Source organism: Plectropomus leopardus, chromosome 22 (assembly GCF_026936395.1).
Source record: "Plectropomus leopardus strain MGB_pleo_1.0 chromosome 22, ASM2693639v1, whole genome shotgun sequence".
Lineage (NCBI taxonomy): Eukaryota > Metazoa > Chordata > Actinopteri > Perciformes > Serranidae > Plectropomus > Plectropomus leopardus.
Window position 1 is genome coordinate 378,601 of NC_142197.1, and position 21,400 is coordinate 400,000.

General features: G+C 41.0%; 1 protein-coding gene across 3 annotated transcripts in view; it reads right to left on the reverse strand.

The window, feature by feature from the left end:
• Positions 1–329: 329 nt before the first annotated feature.
• LOC121961508 (A-type voltage-gated potassium channel KCND2-like) overlaps positions 330–21,400 on the reverse strand; it is a 59,194-nt gene continuing 38,123 nt past the window's right edge. Inside the window, exons 2-6 of one of the 3 annotated variants that reach the window (XM_088072473.1) lie at positions 15,538–15,700; positions 13,767–13,865; positions 9,067–9,162; positions 8,738–8,979; positions 330–6,345 (exon numbers count right to left, since the gene is read on the reverse strand). In XM_088072473.1, coding sequence (XP_087928599.1) covers positions 6,168–6,345; positions 8,738–8,979; positions 9,067–9,162; positions 13,767–13,865; positions 15,538–15,700 — 778 coding nt within the window. In that variant the 3' untranslated portion in view covers positions 330–6,167. Of the gene's footprint in view, positions 6,346–8,737; positions 8,980–9,066; positions 9,163–13,766; positions 13,866–14,112; positions 15,011–15,537; positions 15,701–21,400 lie in introns of those variants that run through there. The other 2 variants (XM_042511518.2, XM_088072472.1) reach the window with 2 other exon arrangements.

The following is a 21,400-nucleotide window of genomic DNA, read 5'->3' on the forward strand; positions in this document are numbered from 1 at the left end:
GCACAGTGAGCTGGTCATTATTGTGAAATAAACCCCAACAGGGTGGTGCAGGACGCCAACGTAAAGCACACACAATCCATAATCATCTTTACTGTTAGGCAGCAACCCCTAGCGGCCGCACTAATTATACAGTGTTCATACTTATATGCAGATATTAGCAAAACTGTTGGCTGAATGAATTGCATCTTTTGTTAAGACTACCGGATGAAAGACAAAACAAACCAAAAAAATGGAATACAGCGTTGACATGAAATAACAAAAAAGAAACAATAAATATTTGGTGGATTTAAACCATCTGCTTGGTATTAAAAGAGACACCCAGGCCTGTGTGAGTGTTTTCAAAGGACAATGTTTTATTCTACTCAGACACTGCACCAGACTAAAACCATGGAAACTTCTCTTTTCAATATCATCCTCAATAATTCATGTTTTTGATCAATATAACACAAGCTGTAACAAAAGTAATTAATTACCATAACCGCCCTCAGAATTTCCACAATTTACAAGTAAATCCTTGAATCACTTCCTCCCTCCAACACAACAACTGATCCCAACGCATGCAAGTCGTTTCTGGAACGCTTTCGAAAAATATCACGTGGAGTGTTAACGTAAGACACTACGACTTCTTATGGAAATTATTGAAAAAATAAGATGATTTACTACACCATAAAGAACAATTACAGCACATGGGCACTAGCAACAGTAGTAATAAGAATAATCCTTATTTCTTTCTTTTACAACCAAAAATTAACAATATGATCCTCAAAAATATGTTTTTTCTCATTAACCCCCATGTCCTGAAAATCAATGTATCCTTAAAAAACCAGAGACAGAGAATCAACCAAAAGAAGTTGCATATGTCACATTATAGTCAAGCAGTGATGGATGATGGGGGGGGGATTCATTAACAGGCTGCTCGCAGGGTCGGCCATTTGCATTTTCACTCCGAAACTTTGTCATCGCGAAAAATGAGCAACACAGAAAATAATCTGCTTTTAATCCAGATCGGGAAAAAATTCCACCTCTGAGAGATATCAGTCAAATCTTTGTGCTGAACATATTTCAGCCGCCCACGAATGTTTGAGGCTTCAACGCTCCGATGTGCTCAAACTTTAAATCCAGCTGTGGAGTAGAAACGTCCACAAAGTGAATCCACGTCGATAAATCCATTTTATCCACTCAGGAAATGAAAAGAAGAAAGTCACAGTATTTTAAGAAAAGGAGAACCGCCATCATATCAAAAAATGGAGTTGTCCGTTCAGCACTGGTGAAACACCCGTCTCACCAGTACAGGTAGACATTTCTGAAAGAGGAGAAATCTTTAAATTTGACCATTTTCATACCTAAAAAGTGCTCCGTGTTTTCCCGTTTGTCTCCATGGCTTTTGACCTACAAATCACAAACAGTCGAAAACATACAGAGTCTTAAGTCCTGAAATGTAGTATTTTTTTAAAATTGGACCAGAAGTTAACTTGTGCACATCATTTTTTAAAATCTTGTCAACGTTTAGTCTAAGTACTGTGTGTGCACCAGAAAGGAATAATAATAATTTAAAAAACACATATATTTGGGAATGCCAGCTACAGTAGAAGACTGCATCTAAAATATCCACCAAAATATGAACAGACTTTGGTGTTGTCTCGTTAGCTACAGGAGGAGAAATGTTAGCTTAATGATTCTGAATAGCTAAAAAACATTTAGGGAAATACTCATGTTCGCTTTGTTTCTGACAGTTGACTTTTTAATACTAGCATAGCATAGACTGGAAGCAGGAGGGAACCGCTGGCTAGCTAGCTCTGTGTAAAGCTCAAAACTTACACAAACTGCTTTTTTTATCAAGCAAGTTTGTCTTACTAAGCTAAGCTAAGCTAAGCTAAGCTAACCACACCTCAGCTCTCGACTCATGCTACGTTCAAATGGGGTTTTGTTGACCGCGTTCATGAAAAAAGTCTGTACGAAAGCTTCTGCTATTGTGGTATTTATGACCTCGTAAATATAAATTCTGAGAGCTTCGAGTTCACGATTTTGAATTTTCCATGTCGAACACACAAGCTGATGAGCTCCAGTTGAACGAGGCCTTAACAAAACCACATCAACATTGATATTCATCTAATAACTAAAAGAGTATTTCCTACATGTTGAAACTTTCCATCAGAATCAATAAGATGCATTTAGTTTAGCTCACATTTAGCAAAGGCAGCTACATTACTGCGATACTTATTTTCTCACTATTTTGCTCTTTGCATTTTAAGTGTAACATTATTTAGTGATGACTGCTGTGTAGTTGTGGTCATAATGACAAACTGCTGGTAAGTAACGTCTGACTGCGTCTCCTTTAGTCTCCTTTAGCTGCTGAACTAATGCTACGTTAGCCTATAAATTCACAGGACAAGATGCTGCTCAGCTCAATATACAAAGATCCTGATAAAAATACTTACATAATGTGCTTTCAAGAATTGTTTACTATTTGCTTCTTTCTCTGTCACTCAATAGGATAAGTACTTCTTTCTAATTACATCTTTCTAAAATTACATGCCTAGGCAGCTAATGCAAAATCATTTTTCTGTTAGCAAAAGTGAGCAGTCCTTACTGCCTTTAAAATACTAAAACAAAAGAGCGTTTCATATCTCTGTCAAACAGCCAACTGTTCGTTTTGTAGTTTGGTCTAACTCACAAAACTGCTAAAGTGTTAAGCTGATGAGCCCGGAAAAAACCCTCAAAAAACACCTGATCAACAGGCTATCAGGTAATAACGTGAAAATTTTCGGGATATAACAATATATTTTAATGTTATAACAAGAAACTTTTCGTAAAAAAACAAACAAACAAAAATCTTGTCATGGCATTATACTATTTATCTGGTAATAAAATACTATACTGTTTTAGCAAGAACATTTTTTTAACAATAAATGCTCCTTTTTCACCTGAAAATATCTCATTGTAACGTGACAAACTTTTCACGTTATTACCTGACACTGATAAGTTTTGTTGTTGTTGGTGGGTTTTTTTTCCTGGCGTGGAAGTTTCTGTACAAAATAAAAGCTGATACTCTAAAAAAAAAAAAAAAAAAAAAGAGAGAAAACTAAGAAGCTGCCAACAGCGCAGGCTACATCCAATTTGATTTTATGGGTAAAATTGTATGTAGGAACTTTTGGACATTTAATATTTCAGGGGGTTATTTTTGCAGTAATAGTAATCCAGATATATTAGATAAACAGTACGATGTCGGTAAATCTTCCCAAAACATCCTTGAATCTCCCTGAAATCAGTTCTTTCACGATGAAGAAATATCTGGCTGACGACACAGTGCTTAACCCTGGTCACATTAAGAAAAGAAAAATAACATTAGGCAACATGTGCGTTAACAAAATCTGCAAGCAAGACCACAAAGATAAACGCTGCGGTGCAAAGACAAAAACATTTTCTTTCTTTTTATCAGAAACTGACATCAATGTTTTCCAGGATGGCGGTTCAGTTCATGTTTCTGGACAGCCGAGACAAAGGCAGTGAGCTCCGACTGATAGATCCGGTAAAAAAACTGAATACAGAGTCAGGACTCGGACCGCTCGCCGGGTCGCGCACGCATTCAGTCAGATCTGCATGCACACGTGAACACACCGATCCATGCACTCAAACACACACACAGATACTAAACATGCTCAAAGGGTTTTTCCTACTCGTCCCTTCTTTTTCTTCAGAGCTGAAAATTCAAAATGTCCTCCACTAAATCAATTAAAGGAAAAGCTCGTCATTCTGGGAAGAACACGTGTTAGCCATTTTACCTCGCCCCGATCCAGAACTCGTGCTACATATTTAAGCATTTACAATATTTGTGAGGTCAAACTAAAAAATGAAATATAAACACATGAATAAAAGATATTTCAAATATATGTGTGTATATATATATATATATTGTAAAATCCTGATAAATAATATAAATAAACTAAATAAAACTAAAAAACACTAAACTAAATAAAATGAAGTCAAATAAAATAATAATAAAACATAAAATATAATCCAGGTCCCCCATTAAAACCTCTCTTAAACATTGTTTAAAATTGCAGATTTTATCTATAAGTTTGCCATTTAAATTCATTTTAAAATCATGTCTTTGGCTTTTGTTGGCTTAAAAACAAATAACTTTTGAATATTAAATACATTTGTGTTTATTTTTCTATAAAATACCAACCACATGGCCTCGGTGTTGTCTGTGGTAGTCTTGCTTATAGTGTTGCAGAAACGTTTCCCCTGAAGGTTTGCATAGTAAACACTATGTGACCCAGCCAGAGTGCTGTGGTTGGGGATGGTGTTGGTTTTAAATAACACTCTCATGAAACTCAAACATATAATTTATCTAGGGCTTTCAAAAAAAATCATTACAGGATTAATGTTAAAAATACAAACTCGCTAGATATTTGGCAATAATCATGCTGACTTTAAGAGTACAGAAAATCTACTATCTTCACCTTCCGAACTCTTGACACCCGCTGTACCATTTTTTCACTTTTCTTTTTGCACCTTATGAAAATGCAACCACAAACAGAATGCTAATTTTCAGTATTATTCCCATAATGAATTTTCATAGCGCTCGATTGATTTCAGTGGGGGGGAACATCCGCTGTTTGAAGTGGCATTATTTGACAATTTTGGTTGTGGCCGGTGGCATCAGATATAGCTGCTGCCCAGTGCGTATTGTAGTATTTGAGGAGTTGGTGGTGAGAAGGGGCTGGATAAAAGTTCTGTGGTTGACACAAGCTGCAGACATTCACGTTTTGTTTTCTGACATATAATAAGTCAGTTAATATTAAACTGTGAACTCTGAAGGTTTTACGTGTTAAAAAAGGTGGTTGTTAACAAGTGTCTAAATATGACTACAGAACATCATCACGGCAAACATGACTTACCAGCCCCGTTGTGGTGGAGACGTTAAATCATGTGACCAAAGTGTGGTTTGTTTATACCCTAACTCTGCTGATAGTATTTGGGCTTCAAAAATCCTAAAAGTGGGGTTAATTAATGAAGATTATCCCGCTGAACAAAATGTTTGTTGACCACAGAGTTTATTTTCTGCAATTGATCCAAAATCCAATGGAAAAATCCCAGAGGCTTTTTGACGAGGGAACCAGGGCGACGTTAGCTTCAGGGTCAGACTACTGAAAAACATCATCCATACAGTCTATTCTGAATCAAGGCGTACCTGAGACAGATAGGCAAATTGCTAGCCTAGCTAAGTGACAGCTAGTTTAAACAGAATAAAAAAACCTTCAACAATTCTAAAACGAGCGCACAAAAACCACTATCTTAACTCAAAATCAGTAAACAACAAGGTTTCTTTATGAAATTACATAATTGTGTGTTTTTGACTGATGGCTTAGCAGAGGTGATAACAGTAACTTCTAGAAAATGTCCATGTATGTTGGGTATTTAGAAAGACCAAGCCATATGACTCAAGTTACCCTTAAGGACCAGCTAGCTCCCAGTTAGCTTCTAGGTATCAACAGTTACGTCCAGTCAACTAAACAAACCTGACTCCTGAATCGAAAGATGACTAGCTTGTTTGCTAACGAGTTACAACGTGTAAATCACACGGATGTCAAATTTTTTTCTTTAACTATGGAGCTAGGCTAGCAGTCTCCCTCTAATTTCATTCTTTGTGTTAAGCGAGGATATTTTGTCATGTAACTCTGGTAAAATGGTTTACAGTGTAGTTCCCAAAATATCTGCCTTTTTCCTTTGAACTGCGTTCAAAATCAAGAAATCGGCTCTCTTCGTGTTTTAAGACATTAAAATTAAAGAAATACAGGATTGGAAAAATAGCTGTAGAGACGATTTAAATTTCTCTCAGATAAAGATCAGTCTTCAGCCGAAGTGCTACCGTTTTCTCTCCTCCGGTGTTTGACTGCTGGAATAGAAATCCTTCCTACAAGACAAAACAACAGAAATGCGCTCCAAGGTGGGTTAGCTGAGTTTTGGTGCATATAGAAATCCTCCATGAGAGGTTTGAAATAATCAAGCTAACCCGACTTCCATCGTGGACACTTGATCCAAACCCCCGCCCTCTGAATCTGTAGTGGTGCGGGGCCGTCGACTCCCGACCCCTGATGCCTGACCCCCGTCATCCTCCTGCTGGCTGATTGTGTTTCCATGTTGGAGGGGGACGGTATTATCTAGAGCGCGGACACCCGGACGATGTTGGTCTGGGAATAGTCGATGGAGCTGGATGAGTCGTTGCCTTCGGGTGTGGTGCTGGGCGGTGAGGGCGTGCTGATGACTGCGGCGGTGATGTATGACTGGTCACAGTTCAGAGGAACAGTCTCCTCAAATTTGGCGTTCAGACTGGATCGACTACGGAAAGCGAGGAGACAAAGGACTGGTCAACACTTAACATATGGTAATAAAAAACTGCTAAGACTAAATTTACAAAATGCAAAGGCCTTAAAGAACAGGATTAGATAAGTGAAGCAGTTGTTGGGGTAAAGGACTGAAACCTGAAATGATCTAGAACATCACTAGGAGGATCCGTATATGAGGTTAACAGACGTTACCCTGCCAGCTCTCCGGTGAAAACTCAACAGACCTCATATGCAAATAGAGCAGGTACATATCCAGAGAATTCACCACGAGCGAGTGGGCGTGTTGATGATTATATTTTAGTTTATTAGAAAGGAAGACGGCTACGAGAATGTCTAACTGGAGAGATGAGACTGAACTTTTGTCATTGAGGACCAAAGCCGATATAATCAGACAAATTAAAGGAACAGCAAGAGACTCTCTTGTTTATGTCATGTTATCATGTCCGGCCTCCTGCACGCTCTATCCAGGTGCCTACCGCTTGCCTACCGCTCACCTAAACCAGACGGAGTATTTTCAGTACTGACGATCTGTGGATAATGCTCATATGAGATAACGGCTTTTCATTCCGTAAAGAAGACATCAACAGACCAGGCCACGAGTCAATTTTAGGTAAAGGCTGGTGTATTATCAACATGAATGGACATGAACTAAATCTGGACAAAACCAAATTTGTAAAACATGATCTGTGCGTCAAGATGAACCTCTGTAGATTAGATTCCTGCTTATCTGCGATTCACTTGGATAAAAGTTAGGCGAGGAGTACAGAAGAACAGATGAGTGTTTGGTGTAGATGGTGTTAATTTTATCAATGAAAACTATGACAAAAAATGCTGATTAAAGGCTCCATGATAAAGATAAGATCTTAAGAGCTGAAAATAGATTTTTGATTATGAATACTAAGATGATTTGTATGTTTTGTTTGTTGTTATAGTATATATTTGTTTATCATGTTTTGAAGTGCTCCCAATTACTTTTAATTATATTGGCACACAGCCAATCTAATATTAATATTTGTCAAAAAGTGTTATGTTGTAGGGGATTGTGATAAGGGGGGGGGCACAGAGGAGCTTCAGCACTGATGGTCACTGATACTGTGAGGCTAAAACAGGAGGACCTGGCGAGTCGGTTTACCAGCTGTCCACGTTTAGGAGAAAGTTCCCAGACCTCCCACAGCCTCCCACAGCTGGACATATTCTGGATTCCTGCTCACTGACTCTACGTGGGAAGACGCTGTCACATGATCTCGGGTGCCATGTGTTTATATACAGTATGTCTGTGAGTGTGTGGCTCTACTGTAACTGTTTATAACTTTATTTCCTCTATTTATAAGTTATGTCAGGTTATAGCAGAATGCCTCCTCCTCAGTTCTCTTTGTCTTACACATTACATTCAGCTGAAGCCACAGAGCACTGGAAACTAATCTTTTGGAAGAAAATATCATGCCATTTAATTTCCCTTATAACACAGCACAGAAATTCCCTGCTCTCTGTTTGGTTATCTGGTGTTAAATCATGTGTGATCACCTAAATCTTAGTTCAGTTTAACAGTTTAACCATCAAAGACCTTTGTTACCTGGTCAGGGATACCTGGGACCTGTTTAAGAACCCTGGAAACTACTTATGTATCATTGCAACCTTCTCAGCTACCTCCTGTACCTCATGGGACATTTGGAATATTTTCAAGGACCTCTAAAACCTCCTTTTGGCTAAATGGAACCTCCTTAGGAATCACCTATGCCTCTCAAACAACATGTAACTCCTCTTCAATAAACTTTGAAGCAATTCTAATGACCCGTGGGACCCCTTCAAGAGTTCAGGGACCTTCATGAGAGCTCTGAAACATCCTCACAGATGTACAGAAACTCTTAAAGGATCGCTGTGACTTCTTAATTGATCATTAATGCCTCCTCAATTACTTCTAACACCTCCTGAAGGACTTCTGCATACTTCTCAATGACATGAAATGTCCTTAAAACTCTCTAAAAACCACTTCAGGACTTCTAAAACCTTTTCAAGAACTTGACAGCCTTAAAAATGGCCTCTAAATCTATGCACAGGAAACACTGGAACCTCCTTATGCACCCATTTGACCAACTATTGCTTTTTCAAAAACCTTGTAACCTTGTAAGAACCTCATTAGGTGCCTTTGTAACCTCTCACAGACCCCTGAACCCCCTCAAGCAACAATGGAACTTACTTAAGGATAATTCAAATATCTAATAGCCCCTTCACGACCTATGCAACCTCCTGTTCAATGCCTTTAATTACATTGCAGCGTCTTCACAAACCCACAGAAGACCTCCCAACTGTAAATATGTTATTTCATAATATCTCCTATTATTGACACACTTGCGGTACAAAAACATGATGTTTCTGTTCCCTACCTGTTGGCGAGTGGTCTCTCCCTGATCTGGATGGTGCTCAGCTCCTGGATGCTGCCATGAAGACCCACAGACATGTTGGAGTTGGGGACGTTGAAGGTCTTCCTCTTCTTGCGGGAGCAGCAGGAGGTGAAGCCGTGGGGTGAGGAAGAGGAGGAGATGGAGGAAGAGTGAGACACCTGCTTCACCAGAGTTATCTCCCTGAAGCCCGCCTCGTACGTCTTCTCATCCACAAACTCATGGTTCTGAGGCACAAAGTGTCAGGAACATGTGTTAGAGGACATAGGGGACAAAGTACAGTATGCTTGTGTCTTAGTGCTTTCTGTTCTCACCGTGGTCTTCTCCAAACAGTGCAGAAGGTGATTATGATGCAGGTCGAAGTTAGGATTGGCCTTACACACCAGCGCCTGTCCTGCTTCTTTGGATGCCTTCAGGAAACAAACACAAATCACATGACCACAGAGTGAGCCTGACTTTGGACATGCCTCCACCCCCACCAGAATGACAGCACATAGATTGGCAGTACCACCACGACACACACAAGGACAGGGCTGACGTTCTCACCACCTTCTTCTGACACTCTGCTGTAAGAACGCTTCACCTGTCCAGGTTTTTACACACAAACACCTCCTGGTTCATAATAAGTTAGAAAGTGACGGATCACTCACTGGTTCAAACAGACAGCAGCCACTTAGCAGCTTTATCGCTGCCTCTCTTAAGGTGTTTGTGTTTGTTTTGACTGAAGCCTCATTTGATCCAAGAGAACCACCGTACTTGTGATGCTCAGGGGATCAGACTGAATGTGACGCAGGTGGACAGACTGAGGGACTGAAACCTCTGGGGTCAAGGGGCAAGATCTCAGGTACTGCCAGACATTTGGGGAAGTATCCTTTTAACCTGTCGTCTGCAGAATCAGAAAACTAGCCCTGGATGAAGTACCTTTAGAGTCATGTCTGAGGGCCAATCCTAGGCAATCTAACATTATTTATGAACATTACTTTATAGAGACCCCATAGAAAGTCCCAAGCCTTACTGCTGAGAATCCCTAAACAAGCAGGGCACCTTCCTCCAAAGGAAGTGATATTCCTGAATCCTAGGTATCCTAGTAGAGGCCAAGCTCTTCACTTGTGGGGAAAGTGTCACACCTCAGTCCCGGGGCCTTTGTTGGGAGCTTAAAGAAGGTAAGCTTTAATCCTAAGAGTCCTCCTAGGGGCCTTAATGGGAAGGTAAATAATATGCATGAACCTCACTCTGGACGACCATTCTGAGGAACATTTAAAAAGTTGTGGACTTCCTGCCTGGGACATAACAAAAAGGGACATACCCTCCACCCTGGGACCCTAAAAGAAGTGACTTTAATCCTAAGGACCTTCCTCGAAGGGACACTAAAAAAAGTGATGCGCCTGAATCCTTGACACCGTAATAGAGGCCAAGCTCTTCACTTGTTGGGTCCCTAAAGGAGGTGATGCACCTCATTACATGGGACCTTCTTGGGGACATTGAAGGAAGTCATAACTTTAATCCTATGCACCCCCTTAGGGGCTGTAAAGGAAGTTAACAACCTCAGAGAATCTAAAGGTAGTCATGAACCTCACTCCTTACAACCATTCTACGGACTCTCGCGGAAGACCTGCCTGGGACACAACAAACAGTGACAAACCTCCCATTTGGGGACCCCTAAAAGAAGTGACACATTCAAGGACCACTAAGGAAAGTCACAAACCTCCCTGGTGACCCCAAAGACATGTAATGAATCTTCTTCCTGGGAAGGTGATGCATCTCACTCTTTGGGACTCGACTCACCGCCTCCTGGCTTAAAAACCAAGGGTCATCAGGAGTGAGCCACAACTGCTAGCCCACTTTAGCACTGGCTCAGTCTGAATACAGTATGTTCCAGATCTCTTTTCTATGTATGATCTCTGTCATCTGACTCATAGTGAGATATCAAACAAGATGTTTAAATGTCAGACTTCCTAAAAAGGTCAGAGTTTGGAGAGCCCCACGGTCATCCACCATCACCTCTGCGTCACATTGACTCCGCCCCTCTGCACTGTGGCGGGGCTGTCCTGTTGACATGCAGCTCAGCCGGATCTCATTCCTCTGCACGGCCATGGAACCCAAGACTCCAAGTGATTATGTCATGAGCAGCGCAGGCCAATCTGTCAGCAGCCGAGTCACATGGGAGGGCCAATCAAAATGCACGAGTCCAAACAAAACACAGAGGACGATGCTGTTGGTTTCCTGTTGGCGAGGCAGCCCACACCTGAGGACCAGGTCATGCACAGGTGAGTTAGTGTAACGGAGTAATGCATGGTAGGGTGGATACGATGGTTCTGCCCTCCATGGGAGAGAAAATAATGAGAAGATAAAGAGAAGGAATGGAAATTAAGAAACGGGGATAAAGTGATGCAGCCACAGACAGACAGTTCAACGGTAACATTTCTGTTTTAAAGTAACGTCAGAGTTCACTGACTCCATCAGGCTGAAACAAGAATAACCAAACACAGTCGTGAAATTCGTTTTAGGATGTAGCTGCTCAATGGTAGCTTGCTTTTTTGACAAGGTACTTGCTGTCAGATATAAAAGTCTACTACCTCCCTAAAGAAATGAACCAGCACAAAGTGTGTTTGCAGTAGTCAAATGAAGGAACTGGACACCGTCTGGAAACTCAAGGGTTTGTAGCGCTCAATTCTTTATTGGTGAGAATCACAAGGCTAGTTTGCTCAAGGTACTCTCACTAGCCAACAGTTGTCAGAGGGAGAGAGGAGCTTTTGTGATTGTGTGTGCTGTGTGTCTGTCTTGTCAATTTTAATTATCCCCAAAATTGTGAATCTTACCGGTAATGAAATGAACACTACAGACCCTGGAGTTTCCTATACACTGTGCAGTTCTTTTATTTTACTGCTGCAATCCATACTTTGCGCTGGCTCTTTTCTTTAGTGAAACAGAAGACTTTTATTGCTGACATCAAGTTGTACCTCTTTTAAGGGATCAACCTCCCATTCAGCAGCAATGTCCTAAAAAAGGTATTTCCCACAAGGTGTAATTGTGTTCAGGAGCACTGAAGTTCAGCCATTCATATGCTGTTTATGTGCAGTAGTGCCTGAAACACAAGTCTTAGTGGAACAACGTTTCCTAGAAACACAAAAAAACCCTGACACGGTCTATAGATTGCCTTTGAAAGGCAACCCAGGTAAGACGTTTCTTATCTGACATCCCTTTCAACAGGCTGACTTAACATTATTAGTGCCTTCCAAAACTGATTAATATCACCGATCCATGTGAGTCATATGATGTGTTCTCAAACCTGACAAAAACTGAGCAGCTATAGTTCAGCTTGCAGCCATAACAAGAGAGCGCTGTCAGCCAAAGTGGTTAAACCACTGGACGACAGCAGAGGAAGTGATGTGGTCTAGTATGGTCAGGAGTATTTTAGCCGATCTCACCGGTATTCAGAGCTGCAGCTGAAAGTAGTGAAGTAAGCAGGGCTGCTACCCTATCTTTCTTTCTTAACACTTACCATTTATTGTTTCCACTAAAGTTTGGTTGACTTGGTTTGTAAAACTTTGTAGACTGCCCAGAGCATGTAAACAGAGCGAAGCGGTGGGAACATCCACTCTCCAGCTCAGCTTTTTGCACTCTAAAATCCTTCTACTCACATACTCCGAGACTGGCAAACCTTTTATCCACTACAAGATTTTGAAGGTCTGTTTAGTTTTTTACATGCACATTAAAATTCCACTATTATTCTGAAAATGACAAAATCTGGGGTCATGTAAGCAGCTGCTGCTGGGGCACGTTAATTGTATGCATGACTACATGTAAACAGCTTAGCAGACATACTGTTAGAATAATGAAAAGTGGAATATTTTGTGCATGTAAACATGATTTAGGTCACACTGTTTACCCCTTTTGTTACCGATAAACAACAGTAATAACTGACCACCGGAGCCCACCGTCAGTAAAACATGAAGAAAACAAACTGCTGCTGTAGTTTATCTGGAGAGGAGAGTCTCTGGGCCAGCAGGCAGAACAAACAGCTTACAAAGGTCTGTGATTTATGCATCTCGGTTTACACTACACTAACACTACAGAAAGCCGCTGATCAGGAAGGCTTCGGCTGCATGCAACCACAGGAAAATTAATGGCCCTGGGTTGTGCTGCTGGCCAATTCCCTCCATACAGGAAAACAACAGCTGATGCCAGAGCAGTGCAGCTCTGCCCTGAGTTACATCAGGTGCTCAGAGATACAGAAAAACTCTCCATTCATTTGCTGAATATCATGACTGACAGCTGGAACCAGTCGCACCGTCAGCGCTCCATCAGTTTTGCTGACTCACAGTTCTGGCTGGTGTCTTTGTCACAGCGACGGCCGCTGAAGCTCATGGGTACTGTAGTAATTAGAGCCTGAAGCCACGCCAAAGTGGTGTCAGACATTTCAGCCTGTTCTCATTCTGAAGTTGGATACCTAGAGGGTAACATGTTGATGCAGAATCAAAGCTAGAGTGTAATGTGTAGACGCAGAAGGATACCTAGAGCGTAACATGCAGACACAGGATACCTAGAGCGTAACATGTAGACATAGAAAGATACCTAGAGCGTAATGTGCAGATGCAGAAGAACACCTACAGTGTAACATGTAGACGCAGAGGTCTACTGCAAAGTGGCGATATGTGAAAACTTGGGATGAGAACAAGTTGGATATTTGTAACAGAGGTTAACTTACTGTTTTTTCATGTGCACTGAAAATATTTGTCTGATAAAAGTAAAACAGAAATATCCAGTGGTTTCATAATCCACTGTAGTTCACAAATGTTACTGCTGAAGCAGAGGGACGGACAGAGAGATGGATAATGGAAACACGGTGAGAGAGAATCTGAATGAAAACACATGAAAGTTAACAGCCTGCATGCAGCAGCCTGCAGCGTGTTCGGTCGCAGCTCGACAAGAGAAAGAAAACATGAAAAAAGAAGAAATCAAAGGAAAAGAAAACACCAGCACCACCCGACATCGACTGCATTTCCGTGGTTACCTCCTCGTCTGGGTCAATCAGCAGCCAGCTCTGTTTGTACTGCAAATAAGCGTTAGCCACTCCGCTCTTCACCACGCGAATTCTAGCAAGCCTCGTTTTCTGTTTGTGAACACACACACATGTTACAGACGTCCATTTAGCCTGTCCAACCGTGTGTGTGTGTGTGTGTGTGTGTGTGTGTGTGAGAGAGAGTGTGTACAAACATCTGTCGGCTCAAAGTGACACAGGAAGCTGGAGAGGTTATGGAATAATTATTAGTAATTTACAAGATTTGTTTTCTTGTGTTCTTGAAAGATATATTTGTGATTTTCATATAATGAAAGTCGTTTAAAATTAAAAATTAAAATATTTTGGTGAAGTCTGACTTTGTTACTCAGTAGATGATACGGGCTGATTTTAGATTTCAGATTAATTAATAATTTAATGGGAAATACGGAACGTACTGACGTCTTAAACAAATAATTGTTTAAATAAGATGATAAGCTGGATTATTACTTATCATCATAAACAAAATCATTTGTGCAACAGTATATGTTGCATGACCAATATAGCAAACAAGACACTACTGTGCAGACGAGATGAAAACGTGCAAACAAGGTAACAACTAGTGCAAGCTAGAGACTAACTGTGTGAACAGGTCACAGACTTGTGCAGAGAAAATCATTTTTGCAAAAAGTTGTTTTTCATGACCAAGATAACTTATGCAAACAGGATACTAACTTGCCAAAACACAGTAATTTGCAAATTATTTGTGAACTTGTGCAAATAAGTAACAACTTCTGCAAAAAAGATGAGATACTAATTTGTACAAACAAGATGAAAACTTGTCTGAACAAGATAAAAAAAACTTGTGCATGAAAAAAATTACTTTTTGATTATTTGAATTTTATAAATAATTTCCTAGTAATTCTGAAATCCAGATGTCATGGACCTTGAGATACCGTTTCCATAATTACACAATAAAATAGAGTCATGTTAATGTGAGATGCGTATATCTAAAGTGAAGGTCATGTTGTGTGTTTTTGGGAGACTGCGGTGGAGCTGTGCACGGTTCCAGCAGACAGGCAGACTGACTGAATGATCCAGCTGCCTCTTGTTGTGCGTATGTTTCCAGCGAGCTGTTTGTGTTTGTCTCCCTGGAGGACAAACAAAAGGTCTCCTGCTCGACCGCACAGCTCCAGTGTTGATGTTGGGAGGAAGTGAAGCCCTGACTCAGTTTCCTGTCTGCCTTCCTCTCTGCTCTCCTGTGGATTACACGGGAGCTAAATTCAGCAGCTGTGATCGCACGTCTTTCACTTTCCTTTGAATCCCTAAAAATCACAAAGCTGTGCTGCTGTAAACAACAACAACAACAACAACAACAACAACAGTCTCATGAATGTGTCAGTAACACACTGAGCTTTAACACAGTTTGTTTCCACCTGGATCGTTTCAACCTGTCCGGTCACCTGGGAGAACAGGGACACGAGAAATGACCTGATTCTTCTAGTTGTGTCTGCACTGTTTGATTCTGTTCATCAGTAAACTTGTAAACATTTAAAGAGACGCTGTAAACATTTAAAGGGACGCTGTAAACATTTAAAGAGACGCTCCCTCACGTTGGCGTTTCACTCATGATTCAAACTTTAAAGTTTTGGCTTCAGAAGAACTTTGGGTTTGTGATTTCTAGTCAGTTTGTGGTTTCGAGTCAGTGTGTGTTTGCGGTTTCAAGTCGGTGTTTGCGTAGTTTGGAGTCGAGTTCGGAGTGTGTTTGTGTGTGTGTGTCGGTCACCTTCTGCGCTCGTCTCTTCTCAGCTCTCTGGCTTTGGTGGTAGATGCGGCTGAAGTTGGAGACGATGACGGGGACGGGCAGCGCGATGACCAGCACGCCGCTCAGAGAGCAGATGGAGCCGAAGATCTTCCCCATGATGGTCTTTGGCACCATGTCCCCGTACCTGACAGAGACACGGAGACGGAGACATGGAGACAGAGAGACAGACAGACTTGAGGTGAGACGGAGAGAGACAAACTGCAGGTTTGATTATGTGGTTTTCTTGTTGTAATTTCCCTGTGGTGTGCACTCCAGAGCTTTGGGTGAATGAATGTGACTGTGGGAAGAGACGCATTGAGTGTTATTGAGGGAATCGAGAACAAAACTGTAATAAAGAGTTGATTCGGAGCTGAAATATTGATGCAGACAGCGAGTCTTTGCTCCTGAGGCTGACCTCTGACGGGCTGCACAGATCTGCACAATAACACCACCGAGTCTTTGTGAAAAACAACAGCTCAGTCTGCAGCTGCTCACAGAAACTCAGTTTAAATCCAGTATTCGGTTTTTACGGAGCATCAGCAGAAAATGAAGCTGACGCAGCGTTTCTGTTCACTCAGCAACCACACGGAGGAGCCAGAGATCTGCTGCTCACTCCTCCTCCTCTTCTTCTTCTGTGGCTGACGCTGAGCGCTCAGCACAACCAGCTGCTGCACACCACTGATTCTTAGACCGTAATAATAGTAAAAGTTAAAACAAAACAACAAAAAAACGTTGTATATATTTATATTTATATTTGTATAGCATCTTTCATTCATAAAAAGCAGCTGAAAGTGCTTTATAAAAATTAAAATAAAAAAAGATTTTAAAAAGTACTTTTTTTTTCTGTAACATAATTTAAAAATATAGTTATTATAATTATAAATACAATTTGGACATTTTCCACTATTTTTTAAGTCACCCTTTAAAAAAAAGTCAGAATTTTCAGAGCATATTCTTGTCACCTTTTATAAATTTCTTGCAATTTGTGTAACATTTTTGCAAAGTTCAAAATTCAAACCAATTTGCTCAGGTTTCAAAGTGTTAAATAGTTCATGAAAGTCATCTGAATGCAGCAAAAGAAAACTTATGTCATCCAGGTTTCAAAGGGTTAACGGGGCCAGTAAAATGAGATTTTCCTCTGTTTCCATGACCAGAATTCAGGTAGAAGTAAAAGTGAAAATAAAACAGAATAAAATAAATCATTATACAGCACACGGATAACATAACTGGAGATAAGTTACAGCTCGGCCAGAAACGGAAACAAATAAAAGAAATAAAAAAGAAATAAGAAACAACAAATGTCAAAACAGCAGAAAAATAAAGCAGAAATATCAACAGAAGCTGGAATTACTTAAAAGCAGGAGCACAGAAACAACAGAAGTCTCCTCTGAGGTTGTGGACGCTGAGACGGCGTGTTGACGGACGTTAAACGGTTTCCTGTTTACAAACCGCCAAAACTTTATTACAACGTGCTGCAGACAGAAAACAATAAAGTTTATCAGTCGGAGAATTAAATGTTTCGTGTCTGGGCTCAGACAGGATTTACAGATATCCGAGGTCTGATCTGATTTCTGCGTCTCACAGAGTCCAAACTTTTCTGGATTTGGGCTCCATGAAGACAAAGTGAGCGTCCTGTAGGGGACTCTGACACCTTGTCACTCTGCGCCATCATCAGTCGAGATCATCGATCAGACGCTTCTCAGAAATACATAAACACAAGCATGTGTGTGTGAGTGTGTTTTAATGAGGAGCAGACACACACACACACACGGTCTGAGACAAGGTCGCAGTATCTGATTGGCTGCCTTGGAGACGCTGAGACTGTTTGAAGGTTTGAAGGAGGAGACGAGGTGATCCGTCACTGACACCAAGTTTAACATCACTGAGGACACACTGAGGAGACAATGAGGACACACTGAGGAGACACTGAGTAGACACACTTAAGACATGCTGAGGACACACTGAGGAGACACTGTGGAGACACACTGAGGAAACACTGAGGAGACACACCAAGGAGACACACTGAGGAGACATTGTGGAGACACACTAAGGAGACACACTGAGGAGACACTGTGGAGACACACTAAGGAGACACACTGAGGAGACACTGTGGAGACACACTAAGGACACACTGAGGAGACACACTGAGGAGACACACTAAGGAAACACACTGAGGAGACACACTGAGGAGACACACTAAGGACACACTGAGGAGACACTGTGGAGACAAACTAAGGACACACTGAGGAGACACACTGAGGAGACACACTAAGGACACACTGAGGAGACACACTGAGGAGACACTGTGGAGACACACTGAGGAAACACTGAGGAGACACACCAAGGAGACACACTGAGGAGACATTGTGGAGACACACTAAGGAGACACACTGAGGAGACACTGTGGAGACACACTAAGGACACACTGAGGAGACACACTGAGGAGACACACTGAGGAGACACACTAAGGAGACACACTGAGGAGACACACTGAGGAGACACACTAAGGACACACTGAGGAGACACTGAGGAGACACACTAAGGAGACACACTGAGGAGACACTGTGGAGACACACTTTAATCATTTAGCGTCCCTGTTTTATGCCGGCTGATCTCGTCCTTCAGGACCTCAAATTTGGCTTTTTGTTTTTTCTTGAAAAAAAATTGGCATTTCTGTTTTTTTTTCCTTTAAAAATAGAAATTAAGATATTATTTTTTAAATTGTGGCTTAAATCTTTTTGGGGCATTTCTCAAAGAAAATATTTTGGCATTTCTTTCTTTTCTTTGAAAAAAATGTGTTTTATTTTATTCTTTTAAATTTTTTAGCAAGTTTTAAGGACATTTTTTTTTAGTTTTTGGTTTCTTCAAAAGTTTTTGCCTGTTTTTTCTTACATTTTTTGGGTGGTTTATAAAGAAGACAGACCTTTCTGCTGTAATTTTTTGGGGTGTTTTATTTGTTTTTTAACCTTTAATTTTTTTATGTTTTCTTACAGTTTATGGCTAATAAAGGGGATAATTTAGGTGATTTTTTAAAGTAACATTCAATTTTCAGTCATTTTTAAACATTCCACACATTACTAGGCTTTACACGATCACAATTTTTGGGCCGATCGCCGATCACCGATCAGTGAGTTTAAATAAACCGATAACCGATCACCGATCCAATCACGTGAGGAGCAATATTTAAATTACTTGTTTATGTACTTATATACTTATTATTTCCTGAGTATCAATCTTGCCATGCCTCAGTCTGACTGAGATACAAGGGTTAAACATCAATGACCTCTGGAGGGCATTAAAGGACTGACAGGTTCAATTAAGTTCAGTCTGGACAATCAAAAATATAACCCAAGACAAAAATAATTAGCACAACTTATAGTAATTAAATTACTTTATTGTAATTAATTACTTTCCTGTAACAAGTAAATACTGCAAATTAAGGACAGTAATGCTGCCTCAAACACACAGCAGCATATCAGTGAAATTAACAGTCACAGACTGTAACTCTAGTGCAAATAGAAGGCTGCCTCAAAACATTCATATACATCCATGAAATTAACACTTACACACTTTCGCCTTTCTTTTTCTTTTTCTTTCTCCGCGCTGCGTTTCTTGAACTCGACATGCTCCTCCGGATGTATCTTTTCCAAGTGCCTGATTAAATTTGTCGTGTTGAAAGTTTTTGCCGATGTTCCCCCGCGAGGTACTGTAGCGTTGCATATATTGCAGATAGCTTGTGCTATGTCTGTTTCTCTCACTTTGAAAAACTTCCACACCTCCGACATCTTTGTTTGTGTTGCAAACAAAGATGTTGCTGTCGTGAAGATTCAAAGAAGCTTTATTGTCCTTCACATAGCGACAGTACTCAAAACAGGAAGAGGCACGAAGACGAAAATGAAGTTTTTTTAATCATGAATCATTAGCTCTCGGATACAAACAAATAAACATGTCGATGCTGTGAAACTAGTTTGGAGTAAATGAGACAGATTAAAAAAATTTCAACACGACCATGACGTCATTGATCGGATCGGTGATTTATGACATGACGCCCGATCCCGATCATTTCAAAAAATGCCAAATATCGGCCGATCTGATATAGCCGATATGATCTGTGTAAAGCCTACATATTACAGACGCTGTTTTTCATTGAGTTAGCTCCTGTTTGTTTCTTTGTGAACATGACTGCTGCAGAGAAAGAGGAGACGTCGACTTTCCTCAGAATCACCTTGATCGCACACACACACACACACACACACACACACTCACATGCACACACATGCTGTATCGACCAGCAGCTCAGAGGTGTGTGTCAGTATATATTGACGGTGATGACACTGAAGCAGCCGTCAGCACTTTCTGCTCCCAGCAGACGTAGAAACACCTCAACGTGTCAGCTACACTCAGATCTGTGATTTCTGGGCTCACTTCATGACTTTCGGGGCCCATCGACGAGCTCAGAGCTGTGTTTATGGATCTCACTAATGCAAGAAAACTGGCTGTATTCAGGAGAGTAATCCGTTTCGTAAACACTGTCAAACCAAAAAGCAAAGCGAAGTGATGCGCTGAATTTAACCGGCAGGAGGCGCTCCTCTCTCAGAGAATCAGCTGAAACGACCTCTGAACGCCGAGATGTCTCGTGGTGTTGGCACGTGTTGTGTTAAAGTTCCGTGACACTAACATGGATGCAGTATCGTCAGGATCGTCAGGATACTCTGTTGGGGCGGCCACACGAATTCATTGATTTAACAGCGTCATGCAGTGGGCGGGGTTTAATGTTGCTGCTCCATAGGCAGATTAAAGAGTGTGACGGTAAAACTCAATCAGGATTATTTTATCCAATAATGACATCAGGATTATTCAGCCAATGAGAATGTGCACAGAATGTGAACCAAACGGCCGCTGCAGGGTCTCCCACGCGTTCATTTATCTGAGGCGAACCACCACCATCAAAACATCTGCCGCCACGTCTGGGTTGTCTATTGTTGGAGTTGGAGCGTTCATTAGCGTACTCTGGACACACGTGGAGCAGCAGAATGTACTCTGGACAATGAAGGAGCAGCAGAAGGTACTCTGGGTACAGACAGAGCAGCGGAACGTACTCTGGGTACAGACAGAGCAGTAGAATGTACTCTGGGTACAGACAGAGCAGTAGAATGTACTCTGGGTACAGACAGAGCAGTAGAATGTACTCTGGGTACAAACAGAGTAGTAGAATGTACTCTGGGTACAGACAGAGCAGCAAAACACTCTGGCTACAGGTGGAGCAGAAGAACGTATCAATTATCCACCATAAGACTCACAAACTGCTGCTAAAGGAAAAAAGAACTCAGAGAGCTCCACGTTCATGGACCCACAAAAACCTCCGAATTTAGAGAGGGGACACAGAATGAAAAAAGGGGACACACACAAGATAAAAAACCCTGTACGTTTGGTGGAAAAAACAGTTTATATCGTGAATTTCCATGTTGGCCTGTTTGATGTTCGTTCTGTCTGTGTTCATGTGAAGCACTCGCTGCTCACACACTGTTTGTAAATGACTTTGTGCTTCACGAAAGGTGCTAAATAAATAAAGATTTTAATTGTTATCATGACTGAAACCAAAAGTCCTGGCTGACACACTTTAAAGTTATGTCACTTTATGAAGAACTCACATAACAAACGCAGATATTTTAACAGAAACTACCATCTTTTCTAATCCTATTTTTGGTGGTATTTCGGTGCCTGTTATCTCTGCAGTCCAGAACAAACGTTCACAGATCAGAAATCACATGAGCCGAGTCACAGTTAACGAGGCCAAAATGTAGAAACACGAACTGAGCATCAATCAGTCTCTTCTCCAGAGAAT